The sequence below is a fragment of the Hyperoodon ampullatus genome (genome assembly GCF_949752795.1).
Source record: "Hyperoodon ampullatus genome assembly, chromosome: 9".
Lineage (NCBI taxonomy): Eukaryota > Metazoa > Chordata > Mammalia > Artiodactyla > Ziphiidae > Hyperoodon > Hyperoodon ampullatus.
The window spans coordinates 76,196,314-76,210,040 of NC_136922.1; the positions used below are offsets into that span (position 1 = coordinate 76,196,314).

The 13,727-nt window shown below is 41.7% G+C and overlaps 1 protein-coding gene across 5 annotated transcripts in view; it reads left to right on the forward strand.

Moving 5' to 3' along the window:
* Positions 1 to 4,425: 4,425 nt before the first annotated feature.
* Positions 4,426 to 13,727, forward strand: part of ST7 (suppression of tumorigenicity 7) — a gene marked incomplete at both ends in the record, with an annotated part of 268,832 nt that continues 259,530 nt past the window's right edge. For all 5 annotated transcript variants that reach the window (XM_079710992.1, XM_079710993.1, XM_079710995.1 and 2 more), the window contains one exon: positions 4,426 to 4,576. In XM_079710992.1, coding sequence (XP_079567118.1) covers positions 4,426 to 4,576 — 151 coding nt within the window. The remainder of the gene's footprint in view (positions 4,577 to 13,727) is intronic.

Consider the following 13,727-nt stretch of genomic DNA (forward strand, 5'->3'; position numbering starts at 1 on the left):
TGTGACTAAGGGGGTTCCCAGGTCACAGGACTTTCAGTTTTAAAACTAGGAAAGTCCCAGCAAACCTCATGCAACCTCCCACATTCTGCAAGGATCCCTTCTTACATGACAAACAAAAGCTGATATTGTTCCCATTTGACAGATGAGGCTGGTGTCAGCCAAACATCTTTTAGAATACTCTCAGTGATCTCAGTGAAAGGAAGCCAGCTAATGGGTCTGTTAGAGGCTTCCTCCTCAAATAGAAGTATTTCCCGATCATTTACATTCATTGGTTCCTTCTTACATGAAAATCACAAAGCACTTACATTTTTTAAGTCTAGAAAACCAACTTGTCTGAGAGGTCAAAATTCAAATAACCCTAGCCCCTCACTCTTCAGCTCAATATACATAATCATTTCAAATCAATTCAGGATTCAAGGCCTGTGTAAGGCTCCGGAGGGTATCTGATAAAAGAACAGGGGTCAATGAACAAATCTATAAAGAATACTTGATAAATGTGTCTAAACATGGTAGCCCAAGATAAGAGCCCCTGTTGGAATAAAAGTATAATATGAAATGCATATGAGAAATAGAAGTGCAGATAATTAAATCTAGGCTATAACAAGTTATTTCCTACAGTGTGTCCAATCAGTCAAACTTGACAAGTTAATTCAAATTAGTTTGATTATGTGGACATCTTCAGCTCGAAGGCTGAATGACAAACTCTGATCAAAGAGAAAAAATTATACTGTAAAAATAGTATTATAAAGATAATTTTGAGGGGGAGGAAAAACTCAAGGGAAGCCACAGTTTCAATTATAATCCATATTCACTGTCATTATTAACAAGGAGATAAATCCCATTACAGTAAAATGTGCATAAGGTGCTAAATTTAGCAGCCGTGCAATAGCATCGCAACTCAGAATAAAAGGAAAACCTGGAATAATTTTTGCAAGACAAAGTAAAGAAGAGAGGTTAGAAGATGGAGTGGGCAAGTGCATTACTTCAGACTAGCCTGAAATGTGCTTTAAGATAAAAAATATCTGATTTTTCTTTTTTCCTCTTTTTTAGATTAGGTTTCCACACAGGCCAAATACACCAGATGATTGTGAAATTTTCACTTTAATTTGCATGCCTAAGTATAGTTCCACATTAGAAATGAGAACAAGATGAAATGTAACTGATAAAGTGTAAGGGAATACCTCTTGGTTAAAGAATGGAATTAATTATCAGAAATTAAAGAATAAATGGTCTGTGTCAATAAAAACAAATTTAAGCTTATACCATGACTCTTAATTCTACCAATAATTCTATAACATCAGTTCAACCCAATTTCTGGATTTTTTTCAATGCAACAGATTGTTTAACTGAGGAGTCTAAATTTGTCAGGTGCTTTGGAGGTAGGTCTGTGTGCATGAACTTGCAGTTTGAAGCCAAAACCACAAAATAACATGACATGACATAGCCAGTAAATAGCATATTATTTTTGTATTTCTCCTGGAATTATTTTATATGATGGTTATTACTGGTTCTGGGTAGTTTTGAAATCCTGTAATTTTTAGTAAAGAAATGTGTAGATGTGGCTCTGGTTCCTGAAACTCTAGCCAGTCATGGACCAAAAACATGCAGTTTTAAAATAAAATAATAAAGTTGGGATAACTGATGCTATTTTACATATATAGAAAATTTCAGACAATGAATTTTTATTTTGATTAAAAGTGCTGTATTAAAAAAAACCCTCTTGGGTTTGAGTATCAAGAATAAAAAGAAAAGTATACTATTATCATTTCTACACTATTTAAAGTGCAACTGAAAAACCAGCCCATCTTACAGTATCTTCCCAAGAGTAAAGATATTGAGTAGCTTAGTCAAGAATAGAGTAATAAGGTTTTTTTAAATTGATTTATTTTATTTTTATTTAGTTTTGGCTGCATTGGGCCTCTGTTGCTGTGTGCGGGCTTCCTCTACTTGCGGTGAGCGGAGGCTACTCTTCGTTGCAGTACACGGGCTTCTCATTGAGGTGGCTTCTCTTGTTGCGGAGCACGGGCTCTAGGCACATGGGCTTCAGTAGTTGTGGCACATGGGCTCAGTAGTTGTGGCTCGTGGGCTCTAGAGCGCAGGCTCAGTAGTTGTGGCGCATGCGCTTAGTTGCTCTTCGGCATGTGGGATCTTCTACCAGGACCAGGGCTCGAACTATGTCCCCTGCATTGGCAGGTGGATTGTTAACCACTGCGCCACCAGGGAAGTCCCACCTTGAAGTACTGATGCCCAGTTGAATGTGAGGAGGAAAGGAGGTGAGGGAGTGGGAGGAATTTGGGTGGCATGATCCTCAGATTCCTGAATTAGGGAGCTGGAAGGGTGATGCCCATTCCCTGATGGAACTCTAGAAGGAAGAGCAGTTGGGGGTGAGGAAGTAATGAGTTCACTTTTGGATATGATGACCTTGGGGTGACTGTGCACCAGCCCACTGAGAGATGGTCAGGTGGTGGTGGGACATATCTGGGATGTCACTATTTCATGAATGGTCCCACTCAATAGCCACCCTTCACTCTTTATCTTTACCCTGCCTATACTATCAGTCACGAAGGCCTGTCAGTTCTACTTCCTTAAAATGTAATTTCCACTTACATAAATCTTGGTCATTTGGATTAGTGCGTGCAATGCCAAATAACTGTGAACACCTTAGCATTTCTACAAGGCCCTTCAAGGTCAGACACTCTTCAGCTTTATCCCTCTCTACACTACTCCATGTGGAGCCTGCACTCCAGCCATACTGAAGCCGCTGAGGCTCTCACGAGATCTTGTTCTCACTCAATTCTGCATCTGAGCACAAAGACATGTCTCCAACCCCAACCCCCGTCTCTGGCTGCACATCAGGGAGAGGCAATGATGAGTAAGATAGGGCTGACCGTACAGGATCTCCTAGTAGATAATCAAAAAACTGTGGCTCAACTGAGTCAGATTTATGTCCCTTCTTTGAGGCTCACTGACAGCAAAAAGTCAGGCCCCAGGCTATTCATTTAAATTAAGTAGGCAATTACTTAATTGGTGGGTGGGAATCTGGTGGGTTACTTAATCATCGCATAAAATAGATGTTTCATGTACTCATGTTGTTTCATTCTACTGAGAATCCAGGCATCATTGTTAGATAAAAAATTGGTAGCATGCTGCAATAAATATCTATAAAAAAGTATGTGTGTGTCAATTTCTCTTATCCTTGCCTGTCTCACCGCTCTAGTAGATCAAATATATATGGAGAAACCAGTAGCTGAGAGTGAGATTGGAATTAGTGAAAATGTAAGAGTAGTTCTATTATGTATGCCATAATACATAAAATACATGTAAAAAGTTAAAGGAGCTTGTTTTATTATGCAGGAAACGACAAGTAAGCAAAACAATATTTATAATAAAATATTCTCTTGAATGCTCAGAATTTTAAAAATGTCTTGGCTGTAGATTGGGTTAACTGCCATCGCTTTATTACTATCCAATACATAGAAAGTGAAATTATTTATGGACAGAAACAGACTTTAAATTTTCATTTGGTAAAGGCGACGTTTCATTCAGTACAGACAAAAAACGTTTATAATTTACTTCTTGTTTAAAGTAGCCAGTTCAGAGTAAGCCAAAATTATCCCGGAGAATTGTTTATATTAAAAACAGGCTGAGAGTTGTTTGATCTGTCATCACCCCCCAGATTGGAAGATAAACATTCTTCTTGTCAAGATGTCTTTGGAAACCCCCTGTGCGGCTTCAAGGAAGACAAAATAAAGGTAAATAGTGTGCAACCCAAATCTTGCTTAACAGAATGATTTATCTTCAGGCCTACTAACCAGTGACAGGAGCACATCTAATTTTTTTCTAGTTGCTCCGGGTTTATTCATCCCTCTGAACCTAAATTCTGAGAGAAAGGAGTAGAGCGTTGGGTTTAAGACCTCGTTCGCTGGCATCCATCATACTGCAAATGAATTTTGGCTCGAGCTGAAGGTAAAGTGCTTAGTCACTTTGTGCCTCAGTTTCCCTTATCTATATAATGGAGATTGTTGAAGGAATTAGGTGAGATTAAACAGACCTTGGAACAGTGCCTGACATACAGGAAACCCTCAACATATGTCAAGAGTTTCCCTCAGCGCGCCACTTGGCTTGTCTTTCTAAATATTAGCATAATATAAATGGCATCAGAACGTGAGGGGCAACGGCCACGTGATCCTTCCACGAAAGCCACTTGTGGGGGCCTTCAGAGAGTTAGCATTAAGGCTGGGAAAAAAAGGCAAGCGCGCCCGCGGCCCGCGCGCGATTTCCCGCCGCGCCCGCGTCCCGGGCGGCGGGCGAGCTCCGGGGGCGCCGGGGCCGCGGCGGCGGCGGCGGCGCGAGCGGCGCCTCCGGGCCGGTGAATCATCCCTGCAGACACCGAGAGCCGCGGCAGCAGAGAGCAGCGCCGGAAAAATGGCTGAAGCGGGCACGGGCTTTCTGGAGCAGCTCAAGTCCTGCATAGTTTGGTCTTGGACTTATCTCTGGACCGTATGGTTCTTCATCGTCCTCTTCCTGGTCTACATCCTGCGGGTGCCCTTGAAAATCAACGACAATTTGAGCACAGGTAAGGCCCGGGCAGCCGGGCCCGCGGCGCTCGCCCCTCCCCCGCCCCGGAAAGTTAGTGCAACTCGCCCGGGGCCGCGACCAGCGAGGGCGGCCGGGCGCGCGCTCGAGGACGCGCCGGGTCCCGCGCACCGGATGCCCGAGGCCACTCGCCAAGGACGCGGCGCCTCGGCTGGCGGGGTAGACGGGGCGTGCGAGGGCGGCTGGCGGCCTTCGTGGCTCCGCGGCCCGGCGACCCCGCGGAGGAGGAGCCGCGCCGGCAGGCGGGCCCGGCCGGCGGCTGCCGCTCCTGCGCCAGAGGTGCTCGTCGGGCGGCGACAGAGGAGACGGAGGTCGGGAGGGAGGGAGTCCCCGCGGACGCCCCCCTGGCTGTCTGCACGTGAACCCCGAGGGCTCCTCAGATTTGTACCGTGTCCTTCCTCACACGCTGTCGGCTGCGGGTGCAGAGCGTCCGAAGTGTAGTCGGACGAGGCGTGCCTCCAGATCCCGGCGCGACTCGGCCGGTCGCGGGCGCCCCCGTGAGGGTACTGCTCAGGGGTGCCCAGCGGCGAAGCCCCCAGAAGGAGTCGACCCCGCACCTGGGGCCGGGACTGCCCGCCTGTGAGCCCCCTGAGTTGCGGGCGAAGAGGCGTCTCTCTTAGACGGGGAGAGGGTTTCTCGAAGGTACTATCAGGGCTGTGGATGACGTGTCAGGTTACCAGACGGAATGTCAAAGGGACGAAAGGAGAGATAGGAAACCTGGAATTTATAATGGTTTTAAATGGTCTTAGCCCTTCTCTCTCCCTTCTCCCCGTCTGCATAAGGCGTTGGTAACTAGTCACGTTCAGAATCTTAGATAAAGCTCCACATGCTAAGAAGTGAGCCCCGTCGTGTCTCCTCTCCACGGTCGTAAGTGCAGAAGGTAATTAAACAGGATCTTAAACTTGAGGCCAGACAACTGAATCATTAAAAAACAACCACAGAGAAAACTCACACCAACAGTGACACTCCGGAGACAAATCAAAAACGCAAAGTATATTTTGCAGGAAGGGTTACAGTTCTTGAAGTCTGGAAATAGTTGTGGGACTCGTTAGAAAGATCTTTTCTTTTTTAAAATTTCATAGTAATTTGGGAAATCCTTACAGTCTTGAATGAATGCGTATGTATTCTGCCTAATATGTGATTTACATACTCCGGGAGTCAGGGGTCTGGAAATGCATTTTCCTCTGTGTTGTTAACTGCACTAAAACAATTTTTAGAATGTTTGAGATAATGTCATTTTGTTAGGTACTTGTGCTTTTATTTTTTATTTTTTTAATTTATTTATTTTTGGCTGCATTGGGTCTTTGTTGCTGCGTGTGGGCTTTCTCTAGTTGCGGCGAGCGGGGGCTACTCTTCTTTGTGGTGTGCGGGCTTCTCATTGTGGTGGCTTCTCTTGTTGCAGAGCACGGGCTCTAGGTGCGCGGGCATCAGTAGTTGTGGCACGTGGGCTCAGTAGTTGTGGCGCACAGGCTTAGTTGCTCTGCGGCATGTGGGATCTTCGCGGAGCAGGGCTCGAACGCATGTCCCCTGCATTGGCAGGCGGATTCTTAACCACTGTGCCACCAGGGGAGCCCCTACTTGTGCTTTTAAATACTAAACCTCATTCATATACCTTGATTTCTTTAACTTGAACTCATGTTCATATTCACATTTGTTTCATAGTATCCCTTGGGATGGTACTCCTGGGGTGCAGATAGGATTCTGCACCCTAGAATCATCTTGCCATTTTTATATGAGCTGCTCAGCCCTTGGATTCAGTCATCCTAGTGATGATGGCTTTCTGGCTTTTCCTTCTGTTACAGTGGTTGCTTATCAGAGTATTCTTCCTTGCTTTTGGTTTCCTTGCCTTTGGCAAATATATCTCTAAGATACCTTCACCTCGTGGCATGTGGGGTCTTAGTTCCATGTGGGATCTTCGTTCCCCAATCAGGGATGGAAACCGGGTGCCCTGCATTGGAAGGCAGGGTCTTAACCCACTGGACCACTGGGAAAGTCCCCAAAGTTTTGTTATCTTAAGAAGTTGCTTGAATATATGAGGCCATGGAGTCTTATATTTATTGGTAAGTGGGTTTGATTTTTTTCTCCCAAAAAATTCATTGTAAGGTTTAAAAATTGTGAACGTTTCTCATTTAATACACATTTAAAATTTTTATTTCAGAACACACATTTGTAATACTACATTTTCTTAAAGTAGGTTAAATAATCATCTACGTGTGTATATGTGTGCATGTGCCCATAAGTGCCACATACCAATGCTTTATACGGAACAGGCAAGAAGCAAAATACCTACTGGTAATATGTATAATTTTAAAATATATATATATATTTATTTATTTGGCCTCCCCGGGTCTTAGTTGTGGGTCTTGGGATCTTCTTGCTACATGCGGGATCTTTAGCTGTGGCACGTGGAATCTTTAGTTGTGGCATGAGGGAATCTTTTAGTTGCAGCATTCGGGATTTAGTCCCTGACCAGGGATCGAACCCGGGCCCCCTGCATTGGGAGTGCGAAGTCTTGACCACTGTACCACCAGGGAAGTCCCAATATGTGTAATTTTTAAGGAAGAAAATTGTTATGTCCTCTCCCAGCAACTTTAAATCTAGTATTTCTCACAAACACCTTTGTTAATTTGCATTAGGGTCGTTTCTCATTTGGGCTTCTAAGAGATAGAGGAAATATGAAGATGAGGTATGAGATTCAGGCCGTCTGGGCTGAATCTCATCAGACACATGATAGAGGGAACCTGAGACTGTTTATCCCAGTGATGCTGGACTTCTGTTTTCAGTGTGGTTTTACCTACATTTTAGTCATAAAAGAAGGTAAAGGAGAAGCACACAGAGAGTACATCTCTCTTTGCCACTTCTGTGAGAAGGTAAGGGGAGAAGGGGACATTGGACCCTCCTATGGTGGAACTTGTCCTTTCAGGGAGATCTAAATGGGTTCTAATGGAACTAATTTTGCTGTTCCTAAGCGCTATGGTGCTTGCCTCTTCCTGTGATGATGAAAGCACATGTCCCTGGAGAGTCTGCTAAATCTAGAGCTGCTCTTAGGAAGCTGTGGGTGTCCCAGGCCTCCTTCCTTAGGGAAGCTGACACTATTGACTGATTTGAAGATATTGAAAAATCCTTGCATCCCTGGGATAAATTCCACCTGATCATGGTGTATGATCCTTTTAATGTATTGTTGGACTTGGTTTGCTAGTATTTTGTTGAGGATTTTTGCGTCTATGTTCATCAGTGATATTGGCCTGTAATTTCCTTTTTTTGTGATATCTTTGTATTTTTAAAAAATTTTTGAACTTTATTCTCTTTATTTTTTTATACAGCAGGTTCTTATTAGTCATCAGTTTTATACACATCAGTGTACACATGTCAATCCCAATCTCCCAATTCATCACACCCCCACCCCCACCCCCCACTGCTTTACCCCCTCGGTGTCCATACGTTTGTTCTCTACATCTGTGTCTCAATTTCTGCCATGCAAACCGGTTCATCTGTACCATTTTTCTAGGTTCCACATATATGCATTAATATACGATATTTGTTTTCCTCTTTCTGACTTACTTCACTCTGTATGACAGTCTCTATATGCGTCCACGTCTCTACAAATGACCCAATTTCGTTCCTTTTTTATGGCTGAGTAATATTCCATTGTATATATAAGTACCACATCTTCTTTATCCATTCGTCTGTCGATGGGCATTTAGGTTGCTTCCATGACCTGGCTATTGTAAATAGTGCTGCAAAGAACATTGGGGTGCATGTGTCTTTTTGAATTATGCTTTTCTCTGGGTATATGCCCAGTAGTGGGATTGCTGAGTCATATGGTAGTTCTATTTTTCATTTTTTTAAGGAACCTCCATACTGTTCTCCATAGTGGTTGTATCAATTTACATTCCCACCAACAGTGCAAGAGGGTTCCCTTTTCACCACTCCCTCTCCAGCATTTGTTGTTTGCAGATTTTCTGATGATGCGCTTTCTAACTGGTGAGGTGATACCTCATTGTAGTTTTGATTTGCATTTCTCTAATAATTAGTGATGTTGAGCAGCTTTTCATGTGCTTCTTGGCCATCTGTATGTCTTCTTTGGAAAATGTCTATTTAGGTCTTCTATTTAGGTCTTCTAAATCTTTTGGATTGGGTTGTTTGTTTTTTTAATATTGAGCTGCGTTTTTTAAATATTGAGCTGCAAATTTATATATTTTGGAGATTAATCCTTTGTCCGTTGATTCGTTTGCAACTATTTTCTCCCATTGTGAGGGCTGTCTTTTTGTCTTGTTTATGGTTTCCTTTGCTGTGCAAAAGCTTTTAAGTTTCATTAGGTCCCATTTGTTTAGTTTTGTTTTTATTTACATTACTCTAGGAGGTGGATCAAAAAAGATCTTGCTGTGATTTATGTCAGAGTGTTCTTCCTATGTGTTCCTCTAAGAGTTTTATAGTGTCTGGTCTTACATTTAGGTCTTTAATCCATTTTGAGTTTATTTCTGTGTATGGTGTAAGGGAGTGTTCTAATTTCATTCTTTCACATGTAGCTGTCCAGTTTTCCCAGCACCAGTTATTGAAGAGACTGTCTTTTCTCCACTATATATCCTTGCCTCCTTTGTCATAGATTAGTTGACCATAGGTGCGTGGGTTTATCTCTGGGCTTCCTATCTTGTTCCATTGATCTGTATTTCTGTTTTTGTGCCAGTACCATATTATCTTGATTACTGTAGCTTTGTAGTATATTCTGAAGTCAGGGAGTTTGATTCCTCCAGCTCCATTTTTTTTCCCCTCAAAACTGCTTTGGGTATTTGGGGTCTTTTGTGTCTCCATACAAATTTTAAGATTTTTTTTGTTCTAGTTCTGTAAAAAATGCCATTGGTAATTTCATAGGGATTGCATTGAATCTGTAGGTTGCTTTGGGTAGTATAGTCATTTTCACAATATTGATTCTTCCAGTTGAAGAACATGGTATATTTCTCCATCTGTTCGTATCATCTTTAATTTCTTTCATCAGTGTCTTATAGTTTTCTGCATACAGGTCTTTTGTCTCCCTAGGTAGGTTTATTCCTAGGTATTTTATCCTTTTTGTTGCAGTGGTAAATGGGAGTGTTTCCTTAATTTCTCTTTCAGGTTTTTCATCATTAGTGTATAGGAATGCAGGTGATTTCTGTGCATTAATTTTGTATCCTGCAACTTTACCAAATTCCTTTATTAGCTCTAGTAGTTTTCTGGTGGCATCTTTAGGATTCTCTCTATATAGTATCATGTCATCTGCAGACAGTGACAGTTTTATTTCTTCTTTTCCAATTTGTATTCCTTTTATTTCTTTTTCTTCTCTGAGTGCCGTGACTAGGACGTCCAAAACTATGTTGAATAATAGTGGTGAGAGTGGACATCCTTGTCTTGTTCCTGATCTTAGAAGAAATGCTTTCAGTTTTTCACCATTGAGAATGATGTTTGATGTGGGTTTGTCATATATGGCCTTTATTATGTTGAAGTAGGTTCCCTCTATGCCCACTTTCTGGAGAGATTTATCATAAATCAGTGTCGAATTTTGTCAAAACCTTTTTCTGCATCTATTAAGATGATCATATGGTTTTTATTCTTCAATTTGTTAATACGGTGTATCACATTGATTGATTTGCATATATTGAAGAATGCTTGCATCCCTGGGATAAATCCTACTTGATCATGGTGTATGATCCTTTTCATGTGTTGCTGGATTCTGTTTTCTAGTATTTTGTTGAGGATTTTTGCATCTATAATCATCAGTGATACTGGTCTGTAATTTTCTTTTTTTGTAGTATCTTTGTCTGGTTTTGGTATCAGGGTGATGGTGGCCTCATAGAATGAGTTTGGGAGTGTTCCTTCCTCTGCAAGTTTTTGGAAGAGTTTGAGAAGGATGGGTGTTAGATCTTCTCTAAATGTTTGATAGAATTCACCTGTGAAGCCATGTGGTCCTGGACTTTTGTTTGTTGGAAGATTTTTAATCACAGTTTCAATTTCATTACTTGTGATTGGTTTGTTCGTATTTTCTATTTCTTCCTGGTTCAGTCTTGGAAGGTTATACCTTTCTAAGAATTTGTCCATTTCTTCCAGGTTGTCCATTTTATTGTCATAGAGTTGCTTGTAGTAGTCTCTTAGGATGCTTTGTATTTCTGCAGTGTCTGTTGTAACTTCTCCTTTTTCATTTCTAATTTTATTGATTTGAGTCCTCTCCCTCTTTTTCTTGATGAGTCTGGCTAATGGTTTATCAATTTTGTTTATCTTCTCAAAGAACCAGCTTTTAGTTTTATTGATCTTTGCTATTGTTTTCTTTGTTTCTGTTTCATTTATTTCTGCTCTGATCTTTATGATTTCTTTCCTTCTGCTAACTTTGGGTTTTGTTTGTTCTTCTTTCTCTAGTTCCTTTAGGTGTAAGGTTAGATTGTTTATTTGAGATTTTTCTTGTTTCTTGAGGTAGGCTTGTATAGCTATAAACTTCCCTCTTAGAACTGCTTTTGCCACATCCCATAGGTTTTGGACCGTCATGTTTTCATTGTCATTTGTCAGTAGGTATTTTTTGATTTCCTCTTTGATTTCTTCAGTGATCTCTTGGTTATTTAGTAAAATGTTGTTTAGCCTCCCTGTGTTTGTGTTTTTTACATTTTTTTCCCTGTAATTGATTTCTAATCTCATAGCTTTGTGGTCAGAAACGATGCTTGATATGATTTCAATTTTCTTAAATTTACTGAGGCTTGATTTGTGACCCAAGATGTGATCTATCCTGGAGAATGTTCCATGTGCACTTGAGAAGAAAGTGTAATCTGATGTTTTTGGATGGAATGTCCTATAAATATCAGTTAAGTGTATCTGGTCTGTCGTATCATTTAACGCTTGTGTTTCCTTATTAATTTTCTGTTTGGATGATCTGTCCATTGGTGTAAGTGAGGTGTTAAAGTCCCACACTATTATTGTGTTACTATTGATTTCCTCTTTTATAGCTGTTAGCAGTAGCCTTATGTATTGAGTTGCTCCTATGTTGGGTGCATATATATTTATCATTGTTATATCTTCTTCTTGGATTGATCCCTTGATCATTATGTAGTGTCCTTCCTTGTCTCTTGTAACATTCTTTATTTTAAAGTCTATTTTATCTGACATGAGTATTGCTACTCCAGCTTTCTTTTGATTTCCATTTGCATGGAATACCTTTTTCCATCCCCTCACACTCAGTCTGTATGTGTCCCTAGGTCTGAAGTGGGTCTCTTGTAGGCAGCATATATATGGATCTTGTTTTTGTTTCCATTCAGCAAGCCTGTATCTTTTGGTTCGAGCATTTAATCCATTCATGTTTAATTATCGATATGTATGTTCCTATGACCATTTTCTTAATTGTTTTGGGTTTGTTTTTTTAGGTCCTCTTCTTCTCTTGTGTTTCCCACTTAGAGAAGTTCCTTTAGCATTTGTTGTAGAGCTGGTTTGGTGGTGCTGATTTCTCTTAGCTTTTGCTTGTCTGTAAAGCTTTTGATTTCTCCATCGAATCTGAATGAGATCCTTGCTGGGTAGGGTAATCTTCGTTGTAGGTTCTTCCCTTTCATCACTTTAAGTATATCATGCCACTCCCTTCTGGCTTGTAAAGTTTCTGCTAAGAAATCTGCTGTTAACCTTATGGGGGTTCCCCTGTATATTATTTGTCACTTTTCCCTTGCTGCTTTCAGTAATTTTTCTTTGTCTTTAATTTTTGATTACTATGTGTCTCGGCATGTTTCTTCTTAGGTTTATCCTGTATGGGACTCTCTGCACTTTCTGGACTTAGGTGGCTATTTCCTTTCCCATTTTAGGGAAGTTTTTGACTATAATCTCTTCAAATATTTTCTCTGGTCCTTTCTCTCTCTCTTCTCCTTCTCGGACCCCTATAATGTGAATATTGTTGCCTTTAATGTTTTCCCAGAGGTCTCTTAGGCTGTCTTCATTTATTTTCACTCTTTTTTCTTTATTCTGTTCTGGCAGCAGTGAATTCCACCATTCTGTCTTCCAGGTCACTTATCCGTTCTTCTGCCTCAGTTATTCTGCTATTGATTCCTTCTAGTGTATTTTTCATTTCAGTTATTGTATTGTACATCTGTTTGTTTGTTCTTTAATTCTTCTAGATCTTTGTTAAACATTTCTTGCATCCTCTTGATCTTTGCCTCCATTCTTTTTCTGAGGTCCTGGATCATCTTCACTATCATTATTCTGAATTCTTTTTCTGGAAGTTTGCATATCTCAACTTCACTTATTAGTTTTTCTGGGCTTTTGTCTTGTTCATTCATCTGGTACATAGCCCTCTGCCTTTTCATCTTGTCTGTCTTTCTGTGAATGTGGTTTTTGTTCCACAGGCTGCAGGATTGTAGTTCTTCTTGCTTCTGCTGTCTGCCCTCTGGTGGATGAGGCTATCTAAGACGCTTGTGTAAGTTTCCTGATGGGAAGGACTGGTGGTGGGTAGAGCTGGCTGTTGCTCTGGTGAGCAGAGCTCAGTAAAACTTTAATCCGCTTGTCTGCTAATGGGTGGGGCTGCGTCCCCTCCCTGCTGGTTGTTTGACCTGAGGCGATCCAACACTGGAGCCTACCCAGGCTCTTTGGTGGAGCTAATGGTGGTCTTTGGGAGCGCTCACGCCAAGGAGTACTTCCCAGAACTTCTGCTGCCAGTGTCCTTGTCCTCACGGTGAGACCGAGCCACCCTCCGCCTCTGCAGGAGACCCTCCAACACTGGCAGGTAGGTCTGGCTCAATTTCTGGGGGTCACTGCTCCTTCTTCTGGGTCCCGATGTGCACACTACTTTGTGTGTGCCCTCCATGAGTGGAGTCTCTGTTTCCCCCAGTCCTGTCTAAGTCCTGCAATCAAATCCCGCTAGCCTTCGAAGTCTGATTCTCTAGGAATTCCTCCTCCTGTTGCCAGACCCCCAGGTTGGGAAGCCTGATGTGGGGCTCAGAACCTTCACTCCAGTGTGTGGACTTCTGTGGTATAAGTGTTCTCCAGTTTGTGAGTCACCCACCCAGCAGTTATGGGATTTGATTTTATTGTGATTGCAGCCCTCCTACCATTTCATTGTGGCTTCTCCTTTGTCTTTGGATGTGAGGTATCTTTTTGGTGAGTTCCACTGTCTTCCTGTCAATGATTGTTCAGCA